The sequence below is a fragment of the Oryctolagus cuniculus genome, chromosome X, assembly GCF_051225735.1.
Source record: "Oryctolagus cuniculus isolate XC-2025 breed Fujian yellow rabbit chromosome X, ASM5122573v1, whole genome shotgun sequence".
Taxonomy (NCBI): Eukaryota; Metazoa; Chordata; class Mammalia; order Lagomorpha; family Leporidae; genus Oryctolagus; species Oryctolagus cuniculus.
The window spans coordinates 7,836,499-7,854,518 of record NC_142888.1 but is presented as its reverse complement, the minus strand read 5'-3'; the positions used below and the strand labels follow the sequence as shown (position 1 = coordinate 7,854,518).

The 18,020-nt window shown below is 46.2% G+C and overlaps 1 protein-coding gene across 5 annotated transcripts in view; it reads right to left on the bottom strand.

Annotated features, from left to right (window-relative positions):
• Nucleotides 1–18,020, bottom strand: part of PHEX (phosphate regulating endopeptidase X-linked) — a 233,611-nt gene that overhangs the window by 134,698 nt on the left and 80,893 nt on the right. For 4 of the 5 annotated variants that reach the window (XM_002719974.6, XM_089324703.1, XM_089324704.1 and 1 more), the window contains one exon: nucleotides 5,897–5,998. In XM_002719974.6, the coding sequence (XP_002720020.1) occupies nucleotides 5,897–5,998 (102 nt within the window). Of the gene's footprint in view, nucleotides 1–5,218; nucleotides 5,781–5,896; nucleotides 5,999–18,020 lie in introns of those variants that run through there. The other variant, XM_089324706.1, reaches the window with a different exon arrangement.

Genomic DNA, 18,020 nt, shown 5'->3' with positions numbered 1-18,020 from the left:
AGAGTTGTTTCATGTGAAACAGAAAAGCATTTGAAGATCTTCAAACACTGGCAGGGCTTTTAGGTGAGAGACTTATCCTGCATAGTTATGAGGGCCAGATGTGGAAGTGACCAGGAAGGAGCCTTTGCATCTCTCTGAAGACAGGCTCTTTGCAGAGGGAGGAGCAATGCAGTCAGTGGCCTGGCTGAGTTCTGAGGGACCCCACAATCACTCGGGGCGCCCGCCTGTGAGACAGGCTGACTCGAGGACTCATAAGGGGTGGGACAAGCTGGTCACTTAAGAAGCGTTAGCCAGTTCTAGAAACACAGCCTCAGGGTCCGGGAATTTTCAGCTGAGCTCACTCAAAGTCCTCATGTGGCACCAGCCCTACAGCACCATCACCTGAGAACTTGCCAGCAATGCACATTCTCAGGCCCCACTTCATACTCTACTCAATCCCAAACTTGGAGGTGGCAGGGGAGGGGCTAGGACATGCATAACATGCCTGCGGTACATGTAAGCAGCAAACAACTACGTCTGCCAGAGATTGGCTTTGGTGTTCAAAATATCACAAAGGCAATACTGAATTGGCTCAAACCCAGAAAATCCCAGATCCACAGAGAAAAGCAACCACCCTACCATCTCGTCCCCAGCAGGGATGGCTCACTGCTGCACACGCCTGGGGAGATGGGGGACACACAGGCAGAGCTGCACCTGCAGCAGCTGAGAGTAATAGGTTCCCAGGCCCACCCACTTCCCTTCCCCACCTTCCTAACCAAGAGCAAACCCCAGTGAATGACACAGACATGCGAACTGAGCCTCACTCCCTCAGCCACCCTGGCACCGGCTGCTCCAGCCAAAGCCTCCTCATCCCACAGTACAGTTGTCTGGTAACAGGTGTGGACAGCTTGGAGCACCCATTTCCTGCTCCGGGAGCTCTGCTAGGTACTGTAGGTGCAATGACTCCTTTAGTCCTCGGGTCACTGAGGTAGGCACACATCTCCCCATGTGCAGATGCAGAAACTCAGGGTGAGAGACATCCAGAAATCCCCCAAAGGGTCACACAGCTAATAAGCCGTGCACGTTGGCTGGACCCTAGGCAGGCTGTCTCTAGTGTGTCTTCCTAACCTGTGTGTTTGACACCCTGTTCAAGCCAGTGAGAGAAAGACGACACCAGTATAATGAAGTCCATTCCCTTGGTCTGTGTGTGTGTGCAAAAGAGACTGACACAGAGGCAGGGAGACGGGGCCTGAGAGTGGGTGCAAGCTCAGGACGGGCACGTGGGAGCTGGAGGGGGCGGTCTCCATGCTGTTTTGTGCCCTAGTGTCTCTGGCAAGCCCAGGGGTGGATTCAGGCAGCAGGGCGATTGCATTCTTGAGCAGTGATGCAGATACACAGGCCCTGTAATGGGGAAGGGCAGCCGACTGTATGACAACAGCCCTTTCTTCTGCACAACCATTTCAGATGAATGCACATGGTGCAGCAGAAGTGCGAAGGACAGTTGGACACCGAGTTGTTGAGACTGGCGGGTGAGGAAGCACGGATCGTGCCTGGAGATGGACAGGGGAAGAGAGGAAAGGGCAGATGGGGGCCTCCATGTAGCCTCCTGGGCCTCCTCCCTCAGCTCCTGAGTCTGCAGCACCTTAACTAACACTTCTCCCAAGGTCCCTGCATCCCTGCGCTCCTGTGCTGTGCCAGGAGGGTGAGGCCCTGCAGAAAAGCGATCGCCACTGAGCACGCCTGAACCCCACCCCTGGCACTTCGTGTTGGAAATACCTGCAATGGAGTTTGCGGAAGTAAGGCCAGCATGCAGACACAGCACGCCGCACTGTGGCTTAAAGGCGAGGAAGCCCGGGCAAAACACATGCTCCAGGGGTGAGAGTGAGGAGAAGTGGCTCAAGCCCACTGGGGAAGCTCTGGGGGCCCAGTGAGACACAGCCTGCAGGCACGAGGGCGCTGGGACAGGGCCACCTCAACTCCCACCCACTGTCCACTGAGGGAGGCTGCGGGAGGCGTGGTAACAACCTCACACGTCAGGCCCTTGGTATGGGTGGCAAAGCAGGATCTACAGGAGAGAGAAAGCTCTTGGGCACACTGTAGGAGCCTGCATCTGGAAAGCACACAGGCGGCCAGTGAGGCGGGAAGGAACGCAGGCCCCAGCCCCGGAGCACAGATGATAGGGTGAGGCTGAGAATTTGTACCTCTAACAAGTTCCCTGCTGGCTGATCTCACCTCGAGAAGCACCCCTTGAGAACCTCTGGGCTCAGGATGTGCTCAGTGCAGGTAGCAAGTGCATACCGGGGGAAATCCAATACTCAGCACAGAGCTTACAGGCAAAGTCAAAGAGGCAAGCTACACCTCGCTCTTCTCCACTTCTCCCACCTCCCTCAAAGCCTATGCATGGCAGTCACAGACCTGTGGAGTTGGCACCGTGCGCAGAGTGCTGTGCCCCTGCTGTGGCCAAGGTGAAGGTCACTCCCTTAAGCTTCCTTAGGCTGCTACCTTCCTGTGAGTTTCAGCCTGGTATTTTTCTCTACGTGTGTCCTAACACTCTTAGGTCTTAGGTGCAAAGAGCACAGATAAATATTGCAGAAGGGAGGAAGCCTTTGGCTACGAAATTGAATCCAGCTGGAGATGAGCTGAGCCCAGGAAGCTTCTCCTCCCTATCTGACCCAGAGCTGGCCAGGGTGGCTGAGGTGGTGCCGAGTCCCTCTCCTGCCAGACCTCGGAATCACAGCGTAGTGACCTTGAGATCCTCCTCTGCTGCTCCGCCAAGGGCAAATCCTCCCGAAGACACCCCTCAAAACATGCTAGCATCGCCTAACACTCACTCAATAGCTATGACAACGGGAAAAAATAGCAGGCCTCCTGTCCTTTGCTGCTTGTTTACACTGAGAGCACATTCTTGCTGGGCTCACAGAGCCCTAAACAGAAACTGGTGTTTATTTCACGATACCACATTTCCACTGGAAACATCCATCACCGGTTTCACAGCACAACGGCCACCCATGGCCTCTTAAGCGATAAGGACAGGGAGCAGGAAAGGGCAGAGACGCAGGGAACAAATTTACTCTCACTGAAGCAGTGATCACCCCCAGAGAGGAGCATGATTAAACTACACGCACACGCTCCCATATGGAGATGCGGTCACACTGCCACAAAAGCCCAGGCGTCAGGCCTCAGACCACTGCGGGGACCAAGACCTGCCCAGTCCAAGAGGCAGGTCGCATGCAACACCAAGGTCGACGGCTCTTAGGAGGCACTTCAATTAGCTGCAGGCCAGGGCTCCACGGTGAGGGAAAGCAAAGCTTCTGCCTGCCACAAAGCGGAACATTTTCCCAGCTTTCCCAGTGGGTTGCCAAGTGACTCAGCACTGGCCCACTGTGGGCACTATTATTGATGAGAAATCTTCCGCCTGCGTGATATACTGCATGCAACACATGCCCAAAGACAGTGCCAAGTCATACCAGGAAGAGAAAGCGAATTATTCACCTCCACTTCAAATGCGAGCAAATCCTTTCTTAATGCAGGGGCTACTCAGTATCAGAAACACAAAGCCCTGAGATGGTTAGAGATTTCCATGTAAGACCCAAGGCATTATAAAGCAGAGCCTCGCCTTTCTTGTTGACTATTAAAAGGCAATCAAATTGAGGACAGCAGAGAAAAAAGGGCAAGAAAAAAATAAATTTTCAAAAACAACCTCAGCGCAGAAGGCTGCAGACAAGCCTTCCGCTTGCAGGGTTCTTTGTGAGTACTACGAGCTCCACCCAGAGGTTACTTCCAGAACTGCAGGTTCATTTAATTTAGAGAAAATCTGCATCTTCCAGGGGCCAGGACCAGACCGGCCTCACAGACTGCTGGAAATTCTTGGGCAACATCCCTCTTTCTTGCCTTTCATTAAAGGAACCTCTCTGAACTCCGTAATACAAGATACACTCAGGGAAGTTGGTGAGATCCAGTAGGACAATTGCCTTTGATATATGTACCTGTCGAGGAACTAGGAAAGCTCCTGGCAGGTCGAACTCAGCTCAAAGCAAGCAGCATGTTCAAAGAGTACTTTTAGAAGAAAAACTGACAGTGCTCATTGAAATAAAATAGAAGACTGGAGAGCAACTCAGAGAGCAAACAGGAACACGTCTAATATTAGAAGGATTGAGAGGAGCCTCCCACAAGAAGGACCCACGGGGCCCATGGACCAACAGGAAAGCACCCACTCACTTGTGCAGCTCACAAGATTGCCCTGGGGCTGTCTCAATCCAGTCTTCTCAGAGAACTAACTGCAGCTCCCTGAACACTACTTTGGTAGCCATGCATTTGCCACACACACACACACACTCGCCCCTACCCTCCACACTGGTGGCCCTGTGCTAATTCATCCACATAGCCCTGCAACCCTTGAGGGGTTAGGCTAAGAGGAAGGCCCCTGATACGCTGAGTGTCTGCCTTCCTAGTGCACAACACACTGTTCCAGATAGCACAGGCTAGCTCGGCACATCACTGAAGCCTTCACAAGGCAGCAATATGTTGCTGCCCAAAGTTCCGTCTACCATCTGGAGAGCTTCCCATCACAGCCCATGGGCTCGTGCCTCCATCAGCTTGTGCCTTCCTTGACTTAAGACAGCTCTGACAGATTTTTGAGAGGGGGAAAAAAAAATCAAACTTACCCTTTGTCTTCTTCCAACACTCCTCCCCCCCACCACCACCCAAGTTCTTCCTTCAGTATCAACACTCAACAGCCTTTTCACATCTATTGACAAAAAGATCTAAGGCAATGTTTATCCAGCTCGTGAGGATTACAGTTCTAGAAAACATCCTTGCACATTCTCATTTCAACAAGGCTTGGCATTCCCAGAGTGTTGCCCTCTGTGTTTGTTAACCAAAAGGCAAAAGTCTCTGTGCTTAGTGTAACTCAGTATGATGCCAAGCAGCCTTCTCGGGGCCCACCTAGTGAGAGCAATCACCCAAGAGACTGGCTAAAATTCACAAATGTGCACCCAAGACCCATAGACCAGATCTTGCTTGGGGGGGGAGGAGACTACAAAGCTAGAGCGTCCCGGGGGTACTCTAGGTGATCGCTCTCAGCATAAAGGTGTTTCAGAAACACCTCTCTAAAGAAATGCTCCTGATTACAGTCTCCTAGCAGCAGAGTGGCCTCCACTAAGGGGGTATGTAGCAGGTGTGTCTTACCCACTTGAGCTTAGCTCCATCAGAGCACCTGGAATTCAAGATGGACACCCCATTCTTTATTTTTAAACAGCATAGTTGGTATTTATTCATTTATTTCCCTATCTTGTTGCACAGTTTCAGAAAACTTTACAAGGCCCTGCCCATGTCCACTTCCGTTAGGAAAGACTTTTGAATTCCAACACAACGCTCTATCATGAATCTGATCTGCGTTTCACAGCCACGCCAGTGAGGTCATTTGTGCAACATGAGGGAAGTCAATCTGTGTGGTTACAGGAAAGGATCTGCCCCAAGACATTTGCATACATCGCGCCCAGAGCAGAAGGACACATGGCCAATATGGGTTTTTCTTCTTCTTTGTGTCTTGAGGGCTCATTTGCCAGCTGCTCCTCGTGGCTCCCCATTGCTCTGCATTCTGCAGTATCCAATGATAGTTTAAGGCAAAATTCACTAGGCAGCAAGCCATGGTGCTCTTACAGATCGCAATTAGGAGAGGAGGAAAGGCTGAATTACAAGGTGTCAGAAAATGCAGTTCGAGAAAGAAGCAGTCAGATCTTATTTTCTCTTACTTGCTGGTGATGAAATCCATGTATTCGTCCAAAAGCAGACACCTAACTCTGGGGTCATTCAGAGTCAACAGCTCAGTCAATATAAAAATCAACTACACAGTCAATGTCAAGCATAAAAATCTATTAAACCCAAAGTCTATTTTCTAATCAAAAGGAATCCTTACCTTTTCTTTGGCTTTCCTTTTTGTCCCTGCATCCATCCATTCATTTTCTTTCTCCAGCATGTCAATAAAGGCCCAGCGAACACCTTCAATCAATTCCTCCATCTACAAGAAGATATCCAAAGATGCAGAGTCAAAGCAAAGAAGCTTCAGATGAGATTTTTTTTTCTGTGACCACATTGGCTTGAATGAGAAGTTATACAATGGTCAATGTGGTGAGAAAGAGATTCTTTCACCCCAACTCCATGCTCTGGGAACATTTCTTATCCTAAGACAACACTCTTCTACCCACCGCTAAAGGAAAAGGAGCCATTTCTATCCAGGAGAATAATTTGATGGTCTAGCTAGAAAAGGATTATGCGGGGCAAAGGAAAGCATTGTAGGCTGTGACTAATAACCTGTCTGTAGCAACTAAATGGGTCCATCCTAAGCAAAGTAGCAACTAATTTCAATGGTTGAATAAGGGTCTGGGAGAAACAAGCAAAGGCTGTGTACTTCAGAGAGGCATTGTAGAAGACCATGAAGGAGCACTGCAATGTGCTAGTTAAACAGAACAAGCAGGAAGAGCCAGTACCCCAAGGGACACTTTTCCAAGATGAATCAGACTTATGTCAGGACCCCAATTCCTTCCAAATTGAGCACCAGCAGTTAAACCAAATGCTTGGCTGTTCTCTATCACTTTCCTACTCTCCTCCCCACTCCCTTGCAGCTCAAAAAAGTTTTGTTAACTCAAATCTAAAATGGTAAGGTCTAAAGTGAACTTATGCAGGGACATCTTCTGCAAGACTTGTTTGAAAGCATTTGAACAGCGAAGCCAACCCCATGCTGAGGCTTTGCTGCCAGGATCTTTAGGCCAGTAGAGAGAACTGGAAGAAAAGAGATGTGGACACCTAATCAGAAGACGGGGCAGTGTGAGGAGGTCCTTCCTGCCTGTTTATGGAATCCCACTGCCCTACAGTGATGCCTTGGCTTTTAAAAAAAAAATCAGTTTTGTTTTAAAAGGACACTGAGAGATACAAAGATCTCCCATCTGCTGGTTCACTCCTGCAATGTCCACAACAGATGGGGCTGGCAAAGACCAACGCCAGGAGCCTGGAACGCAATCTGAGTCTCCCACATGGGTGGCAGGGACGCATTCACTTGAGCCATCAACTGCTGCCTCCCAGGGTGCACATTATCAGGAAGTAGGAATTAGGAGTGGAGCTGGGACTTGAACCTAGCACTCCAATACGGGATGTGGGTGTCCCAAGAGGCATCTTAACCACTAAGCCAAATTACTGCCTCTATTTTGGCTTTCGTAATGGGACACTCAGGAAAGAATAAATACTGGGTTTGGGCATAGAAGTAAACTTTACATTTGAGATTATGTAAATCAATCTTTAGCATAAATTCTAGAAGGGAAGAAGTTTAAATGTTTCCTTTGTTCTATAATGAATTGTGAGCATGAAGCTCAAAATAATTTTTTTCTGTTTAATAAGTTTTCAGCTATGTTTTCAGTTCAATAACAGTTGTAAGGGAACCAGAGCTGTAAATCAGTGGGCTGGGTTCCATCGTATGTAAATAAGAACAAACAGCAGATGGAAGGGGTGGGAGGAGCTTCACAGCTATTTCTTCTCAACTTAGTAAAAACATTAGAAGAGAAACTTCAACTTTGGATTGGAGCAGGAGGAAAACACAAACTGATGGCAGAGCAAAGGCCTTTAAAAAGCACTAAGTCAGTGGTTCTTAGCTTTGTCTATACATTGAGATCTTTGGGAGGAGCTTTTTTAAAAGTAGTCTGACCAAAAAAAAATCAAGAAAAAAAAACAAAACCTGAGGCCCAGGTGTCAGAAGACTGACATCACTGGCCTAAGGTCCAGCCTGGACTGTGGGCGTTTACAAAGCTCCCGGAGGGTTCTGATGTGCAGCCAGGGGTGAGACCCTCCGCACTAGGGGAAGCCATTTATTTTACAGATAAGGAAATGAGGTGGCAGGAGAGTCGATGATCTGCTCAAGCTCATTCAGCTCACGAGGGTCAGAGCTGGGCTCTGATGACCATGAGCTGAAGCGACCGTTGTGAGCAACAGATGCTCCCCCTGTAAATGAAAGGAAAATGCTAGGGAACCGGACGGGAACCAGCTGAGGGATGCTGACGTCACCACTTCCAATAGAAAACTCACATAAAGAGCACGCGAAAACAACAAGGCCAACTCCAGGGACCAGATCTTTGGCCACTGCAGTCAGTGGCATCCGTATGTGACCTCATGACACCGCAGCACACATCCACCAGACCATCACCTCCACACAGAACAAGCAAGGATAGAAGAGGGTAACAGTGATGGGACGCAGTAAACTGATGTCAGAAATTCAGTGACCATAGGAATGGGACAAGGGGATTCATTTCACGTGGGCAGGTGAGGAAATCAGAGAGAGACAAATTCCTGGGCTTCGGGCTCCAAGACTGTGGTTGTTGGAAGAGAAAGCAGGTTGGAGATGGAAGCCAGACTGCAGTGGGGTGAGGAGTGCGTGAGAAGTGGAGATGGCAAGTTCTGGACAGCTGCGTCAAGGAGTTTGCCCATGAAAGAGGGAAAGCAAAGCTAGGACACAAGTGGACACAAGGTAAAGGAGGGGTCTGCAGGTTTGGAGGCTACGTTGTGTGCATTTGTTTGTTGTTGCTGCTGAACACTTGAGTTGTGACTGTGTTTAAATACCAACGGGAAGGATCCAGTAGAAGGAAGAGGCTGAACATACCAGAGAGAAAGCCACGTGTGGTCTCTGAGAGCAAAGGGAGAGAAGCAATCCAGAGCCTCCATGGGATGACTCACCACGGGCATGAAACAGGGTTATGAGAGCAGCAGAGAATAAAATGATGGACAGGCATGCCATAGGATGCACAGATCAGAAAGTTCAGAGTTCTAGGACAGTCACATGTCTTTTCTCCATGAAATGAGATTGAGATACACGTAAAGGGAGGTTTCTCTAAAAATCCATTTTCTTAGTTCTGTGCAGCCCAGCAGTTTGAACATATTGCTAGGAAGACAGGTATTTACAGATGGTTACACAAAGGGCAATAAAAGGCTTCCTCTCCATACCCTGGCCAGCACATAGAGACAACAGGAGGCACCCAAAGGAGGAGTGAAACACTCAATATGTCCAAGGAAAATATTCATCGGGGTAATGCCTAGGAAAATTGATCCTTGAGTATGGCTTAAAATAAAATAATTAAATAAAGCAAAATAACCACTCTGCAAGCAAAGGTGATCTTTAGCAAGTTTTTGAATTTATGGACTCCTGTGGCGAATCTGAAAGTAATTGTGCCCCTATTCTCTTTGAGACATTTTTTTTTTTGACAGGCAGAGTGGACAGTGAGAGAGAGAGAGACAGAGAAAGGTCTTCCTTTTCCACTGGTTCACCCCCCAATGGCCGCTGCGGCCGGCGCATCGCGCTGATCTGATGGCAGGAGCCAAGTGCTTCTCCTGGTCTCCCATGGGGTGCAGGGCCCAAGCACTTGGGCCATCCTCCACTGCACTCCCGGGCCACAGCAGAGAGCTGGCCTGGAAGAGGGGCAACCGGGACAGAATCCGGCGCCCCGACCGGGACTAGAACCCAGTGTGCCGGCGCCGCAAAGCAGAGGATTAGCCTAGTGAGCCGCGGCGCCGGCCTCTTTGAGACATTTTTATAAAGTATGTACTTATTAAAATGGGCCTGAATGCTTCCAGATACTTCTCTCTAAGCAACTTGGTTTCGCAGGATCCTGCCTGGCCATTCTTAGGCCTTATAATGGCTATCAAATTCATTAAAATTGATGCATTTTACATTGGTTTTTGCAAAGCTCTTTATCTGTAAGCCGCTGCTTGTCATTCCAGATGTAAACAAAAAGAGGCAAAAAGAATTCAGACCACTGCCCACTGCTTGCATGAAGAATAGTTTACTCACATGCAGGCTTCTTCTCCTCTGCCTTCCCTCCCTACACCCAGAGACCTCTGCCTTCCCTAAATCCGCACTCTGATACCTCACTGTCTCTGTGGCCCTCTCATTTATGTCAAAACCTAAGTCAACCACTTGCCTTCTGGTTTCCCCAGGAGCCTCAGGTGTCTTCTCAAGCACCTCTCAGGCCCCACCCACTTGTTTTGTTTTGTTTTGTTTGGCACTTTACAGATTTACTGCAAAACCTTTTCTGTAAAATGGTGCTGGGATAGCCCAGCAGACTTCAAGAACAAAGGAAATCTTTGAAGATGATTAACATCATTGGCTGGTATGTCAATGCAAATAAGAGAAATAATGATTTTTGCAGGCGGGAAGTAGCAAGCCCAATCACTGAACACTTCTGATTTTTATCTTTAGACTACTCCACAGCATCACACAACAACATTGCCTTCAATCAAGTCGTGTTCTCTGAGGCAGCAAAAGCCTGCGATCACTTTAAAATAAGAAAAAACAGAGACAAATAGCTTTTCTCTACGAAACCTTGACCTAACACTCCAAACAGCCAGCATGTAACATTAATAGAAATCACTTAAAGTGGAAGTCATAAGGTTAAGTTATCCACAGAAAATAATTCTTTAGCATCAAATATCAAAATCTAACACGTAAAATTTTACTCTACTGTTATTACTGTAAAATCTGCAATATTTAGAGTAAGAGCATGCCAAACAAAGCAGCATTTTACTAAGCATCTATTTATTTCGGATTTTATGGATCTACACTGTGAAAAACAGTTCATTTGGTTGGTCTATAGGTAAACAAAGAACAGGTTTTTTCTCAAACTGCGTTATTTCGAAGTAGGTTATCGCTTTTCATTCTCTCACCCCAGGATTCCCCCAACAGTGGTCTTCATGAGACACCGGACACTGGTGACGCACACCTGCGTATGAATGCACATATTACCCTTCCACTAAGGGCTGTTCAAAGAGGAGATCTGTTTCTTCTATTCTAGTGAATTGTAAGTTACCTCCCTCCCTTCTCTTTGGCTCTCTCCTTACCTATCCTCTTGCAAATGGATGTAGGAATGCTGTGCTTTCTATAAATGGGTCACGATGATTCTATTGCACATTTGAAGAACATATGTGTACATTGGTTTCAGGAGGAAGGATCAGTAAATCCCACTGCCAGTTGTAGTGTCCCCTACTGTTTTGTCTCTGGCAATAAAAACACCCTACAAATATACTCACCTATACCCATGAACCCCTAAAACTTACACCTACATTTTCAGTCTTTTCTCTGAGTTCCTGTTAGGCTTATAATCAGAACAATACACGAATGTGTTTAATTGCCTTTCCATTGATAGTTGGTCTCCCCAAAATAATATCAAACTCATTCATAGATGATGTACGATTTTCCAGATTTAATAATATGGAAGTTGAGAAAAGGGGTAAAAAACAACATGGTCTCCTTTTTATCTAATATCATTTTTAAAAAGAAGACATGTTCTGATTCAGTAATGCAAAGCCTGAATCCATCTTTGGAACTCATGCATGAGTAACAAATTCATCTTTATATTAGGGGGCAAGGTTCAAGGCAAATTTCTCTGGAATGACTGCAGCCTACAACATATTACCAACTTTAGTGGAAATCAAATGACTTGGAAAGTTAGCCTAGTCCATTCTGACAATGGTGATGTCAACTTGGCCCAGGACAACTAAGAATGATTTTAAAAGTATATACTACATATCTGGTAGATATAATTAATAGACTAACAGAGTTCTGAAAAAGAAAACAAACCAAAAAAAAAACACTGTGTATATCAATCTTACTGTAAAATTTCTTAAAAGTTCAAGGTCAGGTATGGTGGCACAGTAGGTTAGGTTCTAACTTGAGACATCTATATCCTATATTATAGTGCTTGGTTTGAGTCTTGGCTACTCTGTGCTCTGACACACCTCTCTGCTAATAAAGTGGACGAAGACCCAAGTACCTGGGGTCCTGCCACCTACATAGGAGGCCAGATTCAGTTTCTGGCTCCTGGCTTCAGCCTAGCCTAGCCCTAGCTACTGCAGGCATCTGGGGAGTGAACCAGTGGATGGAAAATATCGGGCTCTGTGTTTGTGTGTGTGTGTGTGTGTGTGTGTGTTTCTTTTGAAGAAATAAAATATTTAAAATTCCTTAACTAAAAGTTATAATATAGAGGAAGTTTTCTTCTTTAACATATTTAGAAGTTATAAAATCTCAACAAAATATAATATATTTAATTTTTACTTAGTTTTTAACACATCCAATGTGATTTATAGATACAATTCTAGGGTCATAGTGATATTCCCCTCCTCCTCCCTTCCTCTCTCCCCCTCTATCCTTCCCACCCTTCTTCCTTCTCCCTTTCTCTCTTTCGTTTAGATAGTAAAACATAATATTAAAATATCTTCGGGGGCTGGTGCTGTGGCTTAGTGGGTAAAGCTGCCACCTGCAGTGCCAGCATCCCAAATGGGCACAGGTTCAAGTCCCACCTACTCCACTTTAATCCAGCTCTCTGCTATGGCCTGGAAAAGCAGTAGAAGATGGCCCTAAGTCCTTGGGCCCCTGCACCTACATGGGAGACCCGGAAGAAGCTCCTAGCTCCTGGCTTTGGATTGGTGCAGCTCCACCTGTTGCAGTCATTTGGGGAATGAACCAGCAGATGGAAGATTCTCTCCCTCTCTCTCTGCCTCTGCCTCTCTGTAACTCTACCTTTCAAATAAATAAATAAATAATAATTCCTGTGGTTGGGGCCGGCGCTGTGGCTCACTTGGTTAATCCTATGCCTGTGGCGCCGGCATCCCATATGGGCGCCCGGTTCTAGTCCCGGTTGCCCCTCTTCCAGGCCAGCTCTCTGCTATGGCCCGGGAGTGCAGTGGAGGATGGCCCAAGTGCTTGGGCCCTGCACCCGCATGGGAGACCAGGAGGAAGCACCTGGCTCCTGGCTTCGGATCAGCGCAATGCGCCGGCCGTAGCAGCCATTTGGGGGGTGAACCAACGGAGGGAAGAACTTTCTCTCTGTCTCTCTCTCTTACTAACTCTGTCAAATAAATTAATAAAAAAAAAATTCCTGTGGTTAATCTTGAAGAAATAGGTTACAATATCATAGCTGGGGTGGAAGGTGTATCCTAAAACTTTTCTTTTTGGCAATTGTTACTTCACTAGAAATAAAGAAATTAAATAGAACAATGTACTAATAAATTTCAAATATATTAATTGATTCATTATTGGAACTATGTTCATAAAAATGAACTTGAATTGGCTCTTGATAAAAATATGATAATGGCATTTAAATAAAAAGTTAACAAAAGGTATATATTGAGGTGGGAACAGCGGTTAAGTGAGAAAAACTAAGGGTAGTTGGAAAACACCAAGTTTCTGGCAGTCACATGAGCTAACACATCATATCAATCTGTCACAATTAACAGATTTGCATAGTTAGAAAACACAATGGCAAAAAAAAAAGAGTATCAAAGTGTTTGGGTCCAGGTCATGCTATAAAGTAGGTGAGTCTGGCAGTAGAGTAGTTGAGCATGTTATTTTATCAAAAAGCATATATCCATGAGACTGGAGTGTGAATAATAATAAGATCATATTTACTGGATGTCAGCATAACAGACTGTATAGACTTATTTTAATCTTTTTTAAAATCTTTTTATTTATTTAAAGATTTATTTATTTATTTGAAAGTCAGAGTTACAGAGAGAGGAAAAGCAGACAGAGATAGAGGTCTTCGATCTGATGGTTCACTCCCCAGTTGGCCGCAATGGCTGGAGCTGCACCCATCAGAAGCCAGGAGCTTCTTCAGGGTCTCCCATGTGGGTGCAGGGGCCCAAGGACTTGGGCCATCTTCTACTGCTTTCCCAGGCCACAGCAGAGAGCTGGATGGGAAGTAGAGCAGCCGGGTCTTGAACCGGCACCCATATGGGATGCCAGCACTTCAGGCCAGGGCATTACCCTGCTGTGCCACAGCGTTGGCCCCTGTATTTTAATCTTATAACCCATGGGGCTGGCGCTGTGGCACAGTGGGTTAACGCCCTGGCCTGAAGCGCCGGCATCCCATATGGGCACCGATTCTAGTCCTGGCTGCTCCACTTCCCATCCAGCTCTCTGCTGTGGCCTGGGAAAGCAGTAGAAGATGGCCCAAGTCCTTGGGCCCTGCACCCACTCAGGAGACCTGGAAGAAGCTCCTGGCTCCTGGCTTCAGATCAGCACAGCTCTGGCCGCTGCGGCCAATTGGGGAGTGAACCATCGGATGGAAGACCTCTCTCTCTCTCTCCCTCTCCCTCTCCCTATGTAACTCTGACTTTCAAATAAATAAATCAATCTTTAAAAAATCTTATAACCCATCTTTTCCTGTTTCCCAGTGTCTTACTCTGAGAGGGAATGGATCAGAAACCAGAATAATGTTTGCAAGTCTAAACTAGCCTCAGAATGGGCCAGCTTTGGCTATTGGGAGGCAAGGAACTGTGCCTGGCCACTTTCAACATTGGCACCTGTTGGAGGGTGTGCATGCTTTAATTCAGTAATTGAATTTCCAGTACAGGATGTTCACATTCCACAGATCTGAAAGGGTCTGCTTCACAAGACTACAGCTGATACTATGTGGCAAAGACAACACCATCCATTGTTATCCAGAGACGTACAGGACAAACAAGGAATGTGGGCCAAATGTGTCATCATCGTGGCAGCACACTCAAGGACAAGGGCAAGAGTAGTGTCCACACATTTCAAAATAATTCCCAATGAGCTAGCTAAATTACTTCTTTTGCTGTATGTCATTTTCCCAAAGGGTGCATAAATGAGCTGTCAGGATTAGGGACTGATGATATTTGTTGTAACAAGATTTAGCCTGCAGAGAGTTGTGAAACCTGGAGCTGTTATAGAAATTACATTTGGCTCCTTGAGCAGCTTCATGAGACTCTCCTATGAGCCAGACTTAGCGTTAAATGATGGGGCAGGTTTGGAATGTGGCCAGGACAACAGCATTAAAAGGATCTTTATTGCAACAGAAAACTACCACACCGAACATGCACAGAAGACTAGAAAGAGCAAACCTCCCCAGGCACCTCCCTCACTCTCACTAAGATGGATTAGAAAAAGACAATCTGAAATGTGGCAGGAGTTGCCACAGTCCACAGCAGCACTTGGATGTTATGAAGCTACCTTTACTGTTCGTGGTAGCCAAGACACACAGTAACAACAGAAGCTAACATTTATGGGCACTTACTATGCACCAGGTATTGTGTTCGCTCATCTACATGGATGATCTCATTTATTCCTCACCACAAAGCAAAGAGGTCAGTACTACTTTTATCCCTATTTGTGATACATGGCAATGACAGCTTTAATCTATCCCCCTTTCTTTACCCACATCCTTTGCTGTGACGTTTGCAGTACCTCTCACTAAGAATGCAGACTCGATTGTCCTACTCTGTAAATCCGGGCTGGTCTTGTGACTTGCCTTGGCCAACAGAAAGGCAGTCATGCCATTACGCCAGTTCTGAGCCTGGGCCTCAGGCCTCATGGGTTCCGCTTACTCACTTGCACCCCTGCCGTCACCAGGAAGACAAGCCCAGGCTGGCCGGCTGAAGGAGCTAAGACACACGGAGCAAAGCCCAGTCATCCCAGCCACCTCTGCCAAAGCCAACTTAGAGCAACCAACTCAAGAACTCAGGAGCAAGCCCAGCCACAATCAGCAGTGCTGCCTAGGGATGTGTCACTGACTCCAGATGCATCAGCAGTAATTGCTTATTGCTGAATGCCAATGAGGTTTCACGACGGATTGGTACCCACCATTAAGGTAGTAACAACAACAAAAGGTGGCAACAGAAATGTGTGCACCCTCCACACATACGACAACAGGCTCACACAGGTTACCTCATTGAGCCAAACTGGTAAGAGAAGAACTGGGCTATGCAACTTTGCAGAAAACTAGATGTTGTTAAAACTCAAATCATATTGGTTTGCCTTAATTTGGGTAGAAAGTTTCTCTAGAACTTATCTTGATCGTCAAAGTTGGTATCATTTAGTAGAGAAACTGAAACCCTAGGAAGCCAGAAAGAATATCCTATTTTTGCATGACTGGATTGAAGAGAACTTTATCTGTATAGTGGCCTTACTGAGAGCAATGCTCCTGAGTGGCAGCATCTGCAAGGAACAGAGAAAGCATCAGGATCAGGCCAATGCTATAATGCATGACATTGACCTTCATGTGACTTCTGCCATCAACGTTTACTCAACCACTGAGAGAAACGGTGAGCAGGGGAATTGGAGGACATAAAGAATATTAATGGCAGCGCATCAATTCAATTATCTTAGCTCACTAATGAGGCGAACTCCTAGTGTAGAGAGGTTGCAAGTTCAAATTCCACCACAGCAATTGGACCCGGGTGGGTTTTTAAGCCCATAACACCAGCTGCAGCAGGATCGGGTGGGAGGAGAAGTCTTCACAAGAATTGCTACCAGAATTGCTTACTCACAGAGCAGCTCACAATAATGGTAGATAATTTAGGGCATCTATGGTATTACTTGGTGACACGAACAATGTCTTTACTGTAAAGGGCGAAAAGTTACGAGTGCAGGAGGAATTAGTGACCTGCTTATATAGTAAATAAATTTTTAAATTTTATTTATTTGACAGAGAGACAAAGACCTACAGACAGAAAGAGATCTCTTATGTGCTGGTTCAACCCCACCAAATACCTGCAACAGCCAAGGAGGGGCGCTAAAGCTGGAAACCAGAAACAATCCAGGTCCCCCACAGGAGTGGCAGAAACCCAATTATGTGGATCATCACCACAGTTGCCTAGCGTGTGAATTAACAGGAAGCAGGAGTCGGGAGCCACAGCTGAGAGCTGAACCCAGGCACTCTGATGTGGGACATAGGGACCCTAACTGGCAGCTTAACCACTCAACCCAGCTCAATAAAGTCTAAGCCCAAAGTGTAGTCAAAGATTTACTCTGCTCTACTTAGATTAACCTTCATCCTTTACGGAAGAGACCAGTGACTTTAGCTTTGATCTGAAGGCTGACAGAGACTCTCTCCTCGAGCAAACCTTAGTCAGGCTCCTCTCCAAGCCATCTTCTCAACTAAGCTTCAGTTTCGCTTCCCTGCCTGCCCCTGCCACCCCCATACAGTTCTGGCTGGGCCTGTCCAGCCCAGTTCTAGCAAGAATCCTGCTACATCACTTTAGAAGTAATCCCCTACCCTTGACTTGATCACCATGGAATACCTTCAGCAAGAATCCTGTTAAGTTGGATTGGGACTTGACCCACCCTTAATGTCTCCCGTTAGTAATTTTGCATCCACAGACCCCACATTCTGCTCATTGGCCACAAATTTCCAGCTGTCTTTGTTATATATGGTATTGCACCTGATCTTCCTCCCCTATTGCAATAGATTTAACTCCTATTGCAAATAGTGCTCAATAAAGTCTTCCTTAATATTTTTATTTGATAAGTGTCAAAATAATTTTTTTCTTTAACAAAATTCATCGTATGAAAAAACACAGAAAACTTAACAGAGCACCAAAAAATTTTTACTGGCAGGATGAATAAAGGTAAGTAGTTTGGGGATATAGTATCTACAATGAAAAAAAAAAACACAATATGGCTCAATACAGAATATGGCTCAGCCAAAATGTTAGAATACAAACCCCAACTTTGCTGAATTTTCTAGAAAATTTCATAGTTAAACAAAAAAAGACCTTTTATGGGTCAGCCTTGTGGCGCAGTGGGTTAAGCTGCCATCTGCAGCGCTGGCATTCCATATGGGCACCAGTTCAAGTCCTGGCTGTTCCATTTCTGATCCAGCCCCCTGCTAATGCACCTGGGAAAGCAGCAGAAGGTGGCCCAAGTGCTTGGGCCCCTGCCATCCATGTGGGAGACCTGGAAGAATCTCCTTGCTTCAGCCTGGCCAAGCACCAACAGTCACGACCATTTGGGGAGTGAGTCAGTGTATAGAAGATTTCTCTCTGTGTGTCTCTCCCTCTAACTCTGCCTTTCATATAATTATAATAAATTTAAAAAAAAAAAAAAGAAAGAAAAGGAAATACTGGAAATTGAGCTCAAAGTGTAAACCGAACCAAAGATACACCTGCAAATCACCTTAGATTAAATCTCTGATAATAAGCTTCTTCTTTTTTTTTTTTTTTTTTTTTTTTTTTTGAGAGGCAGAGTTAGACAGTGAGAGAGAGAG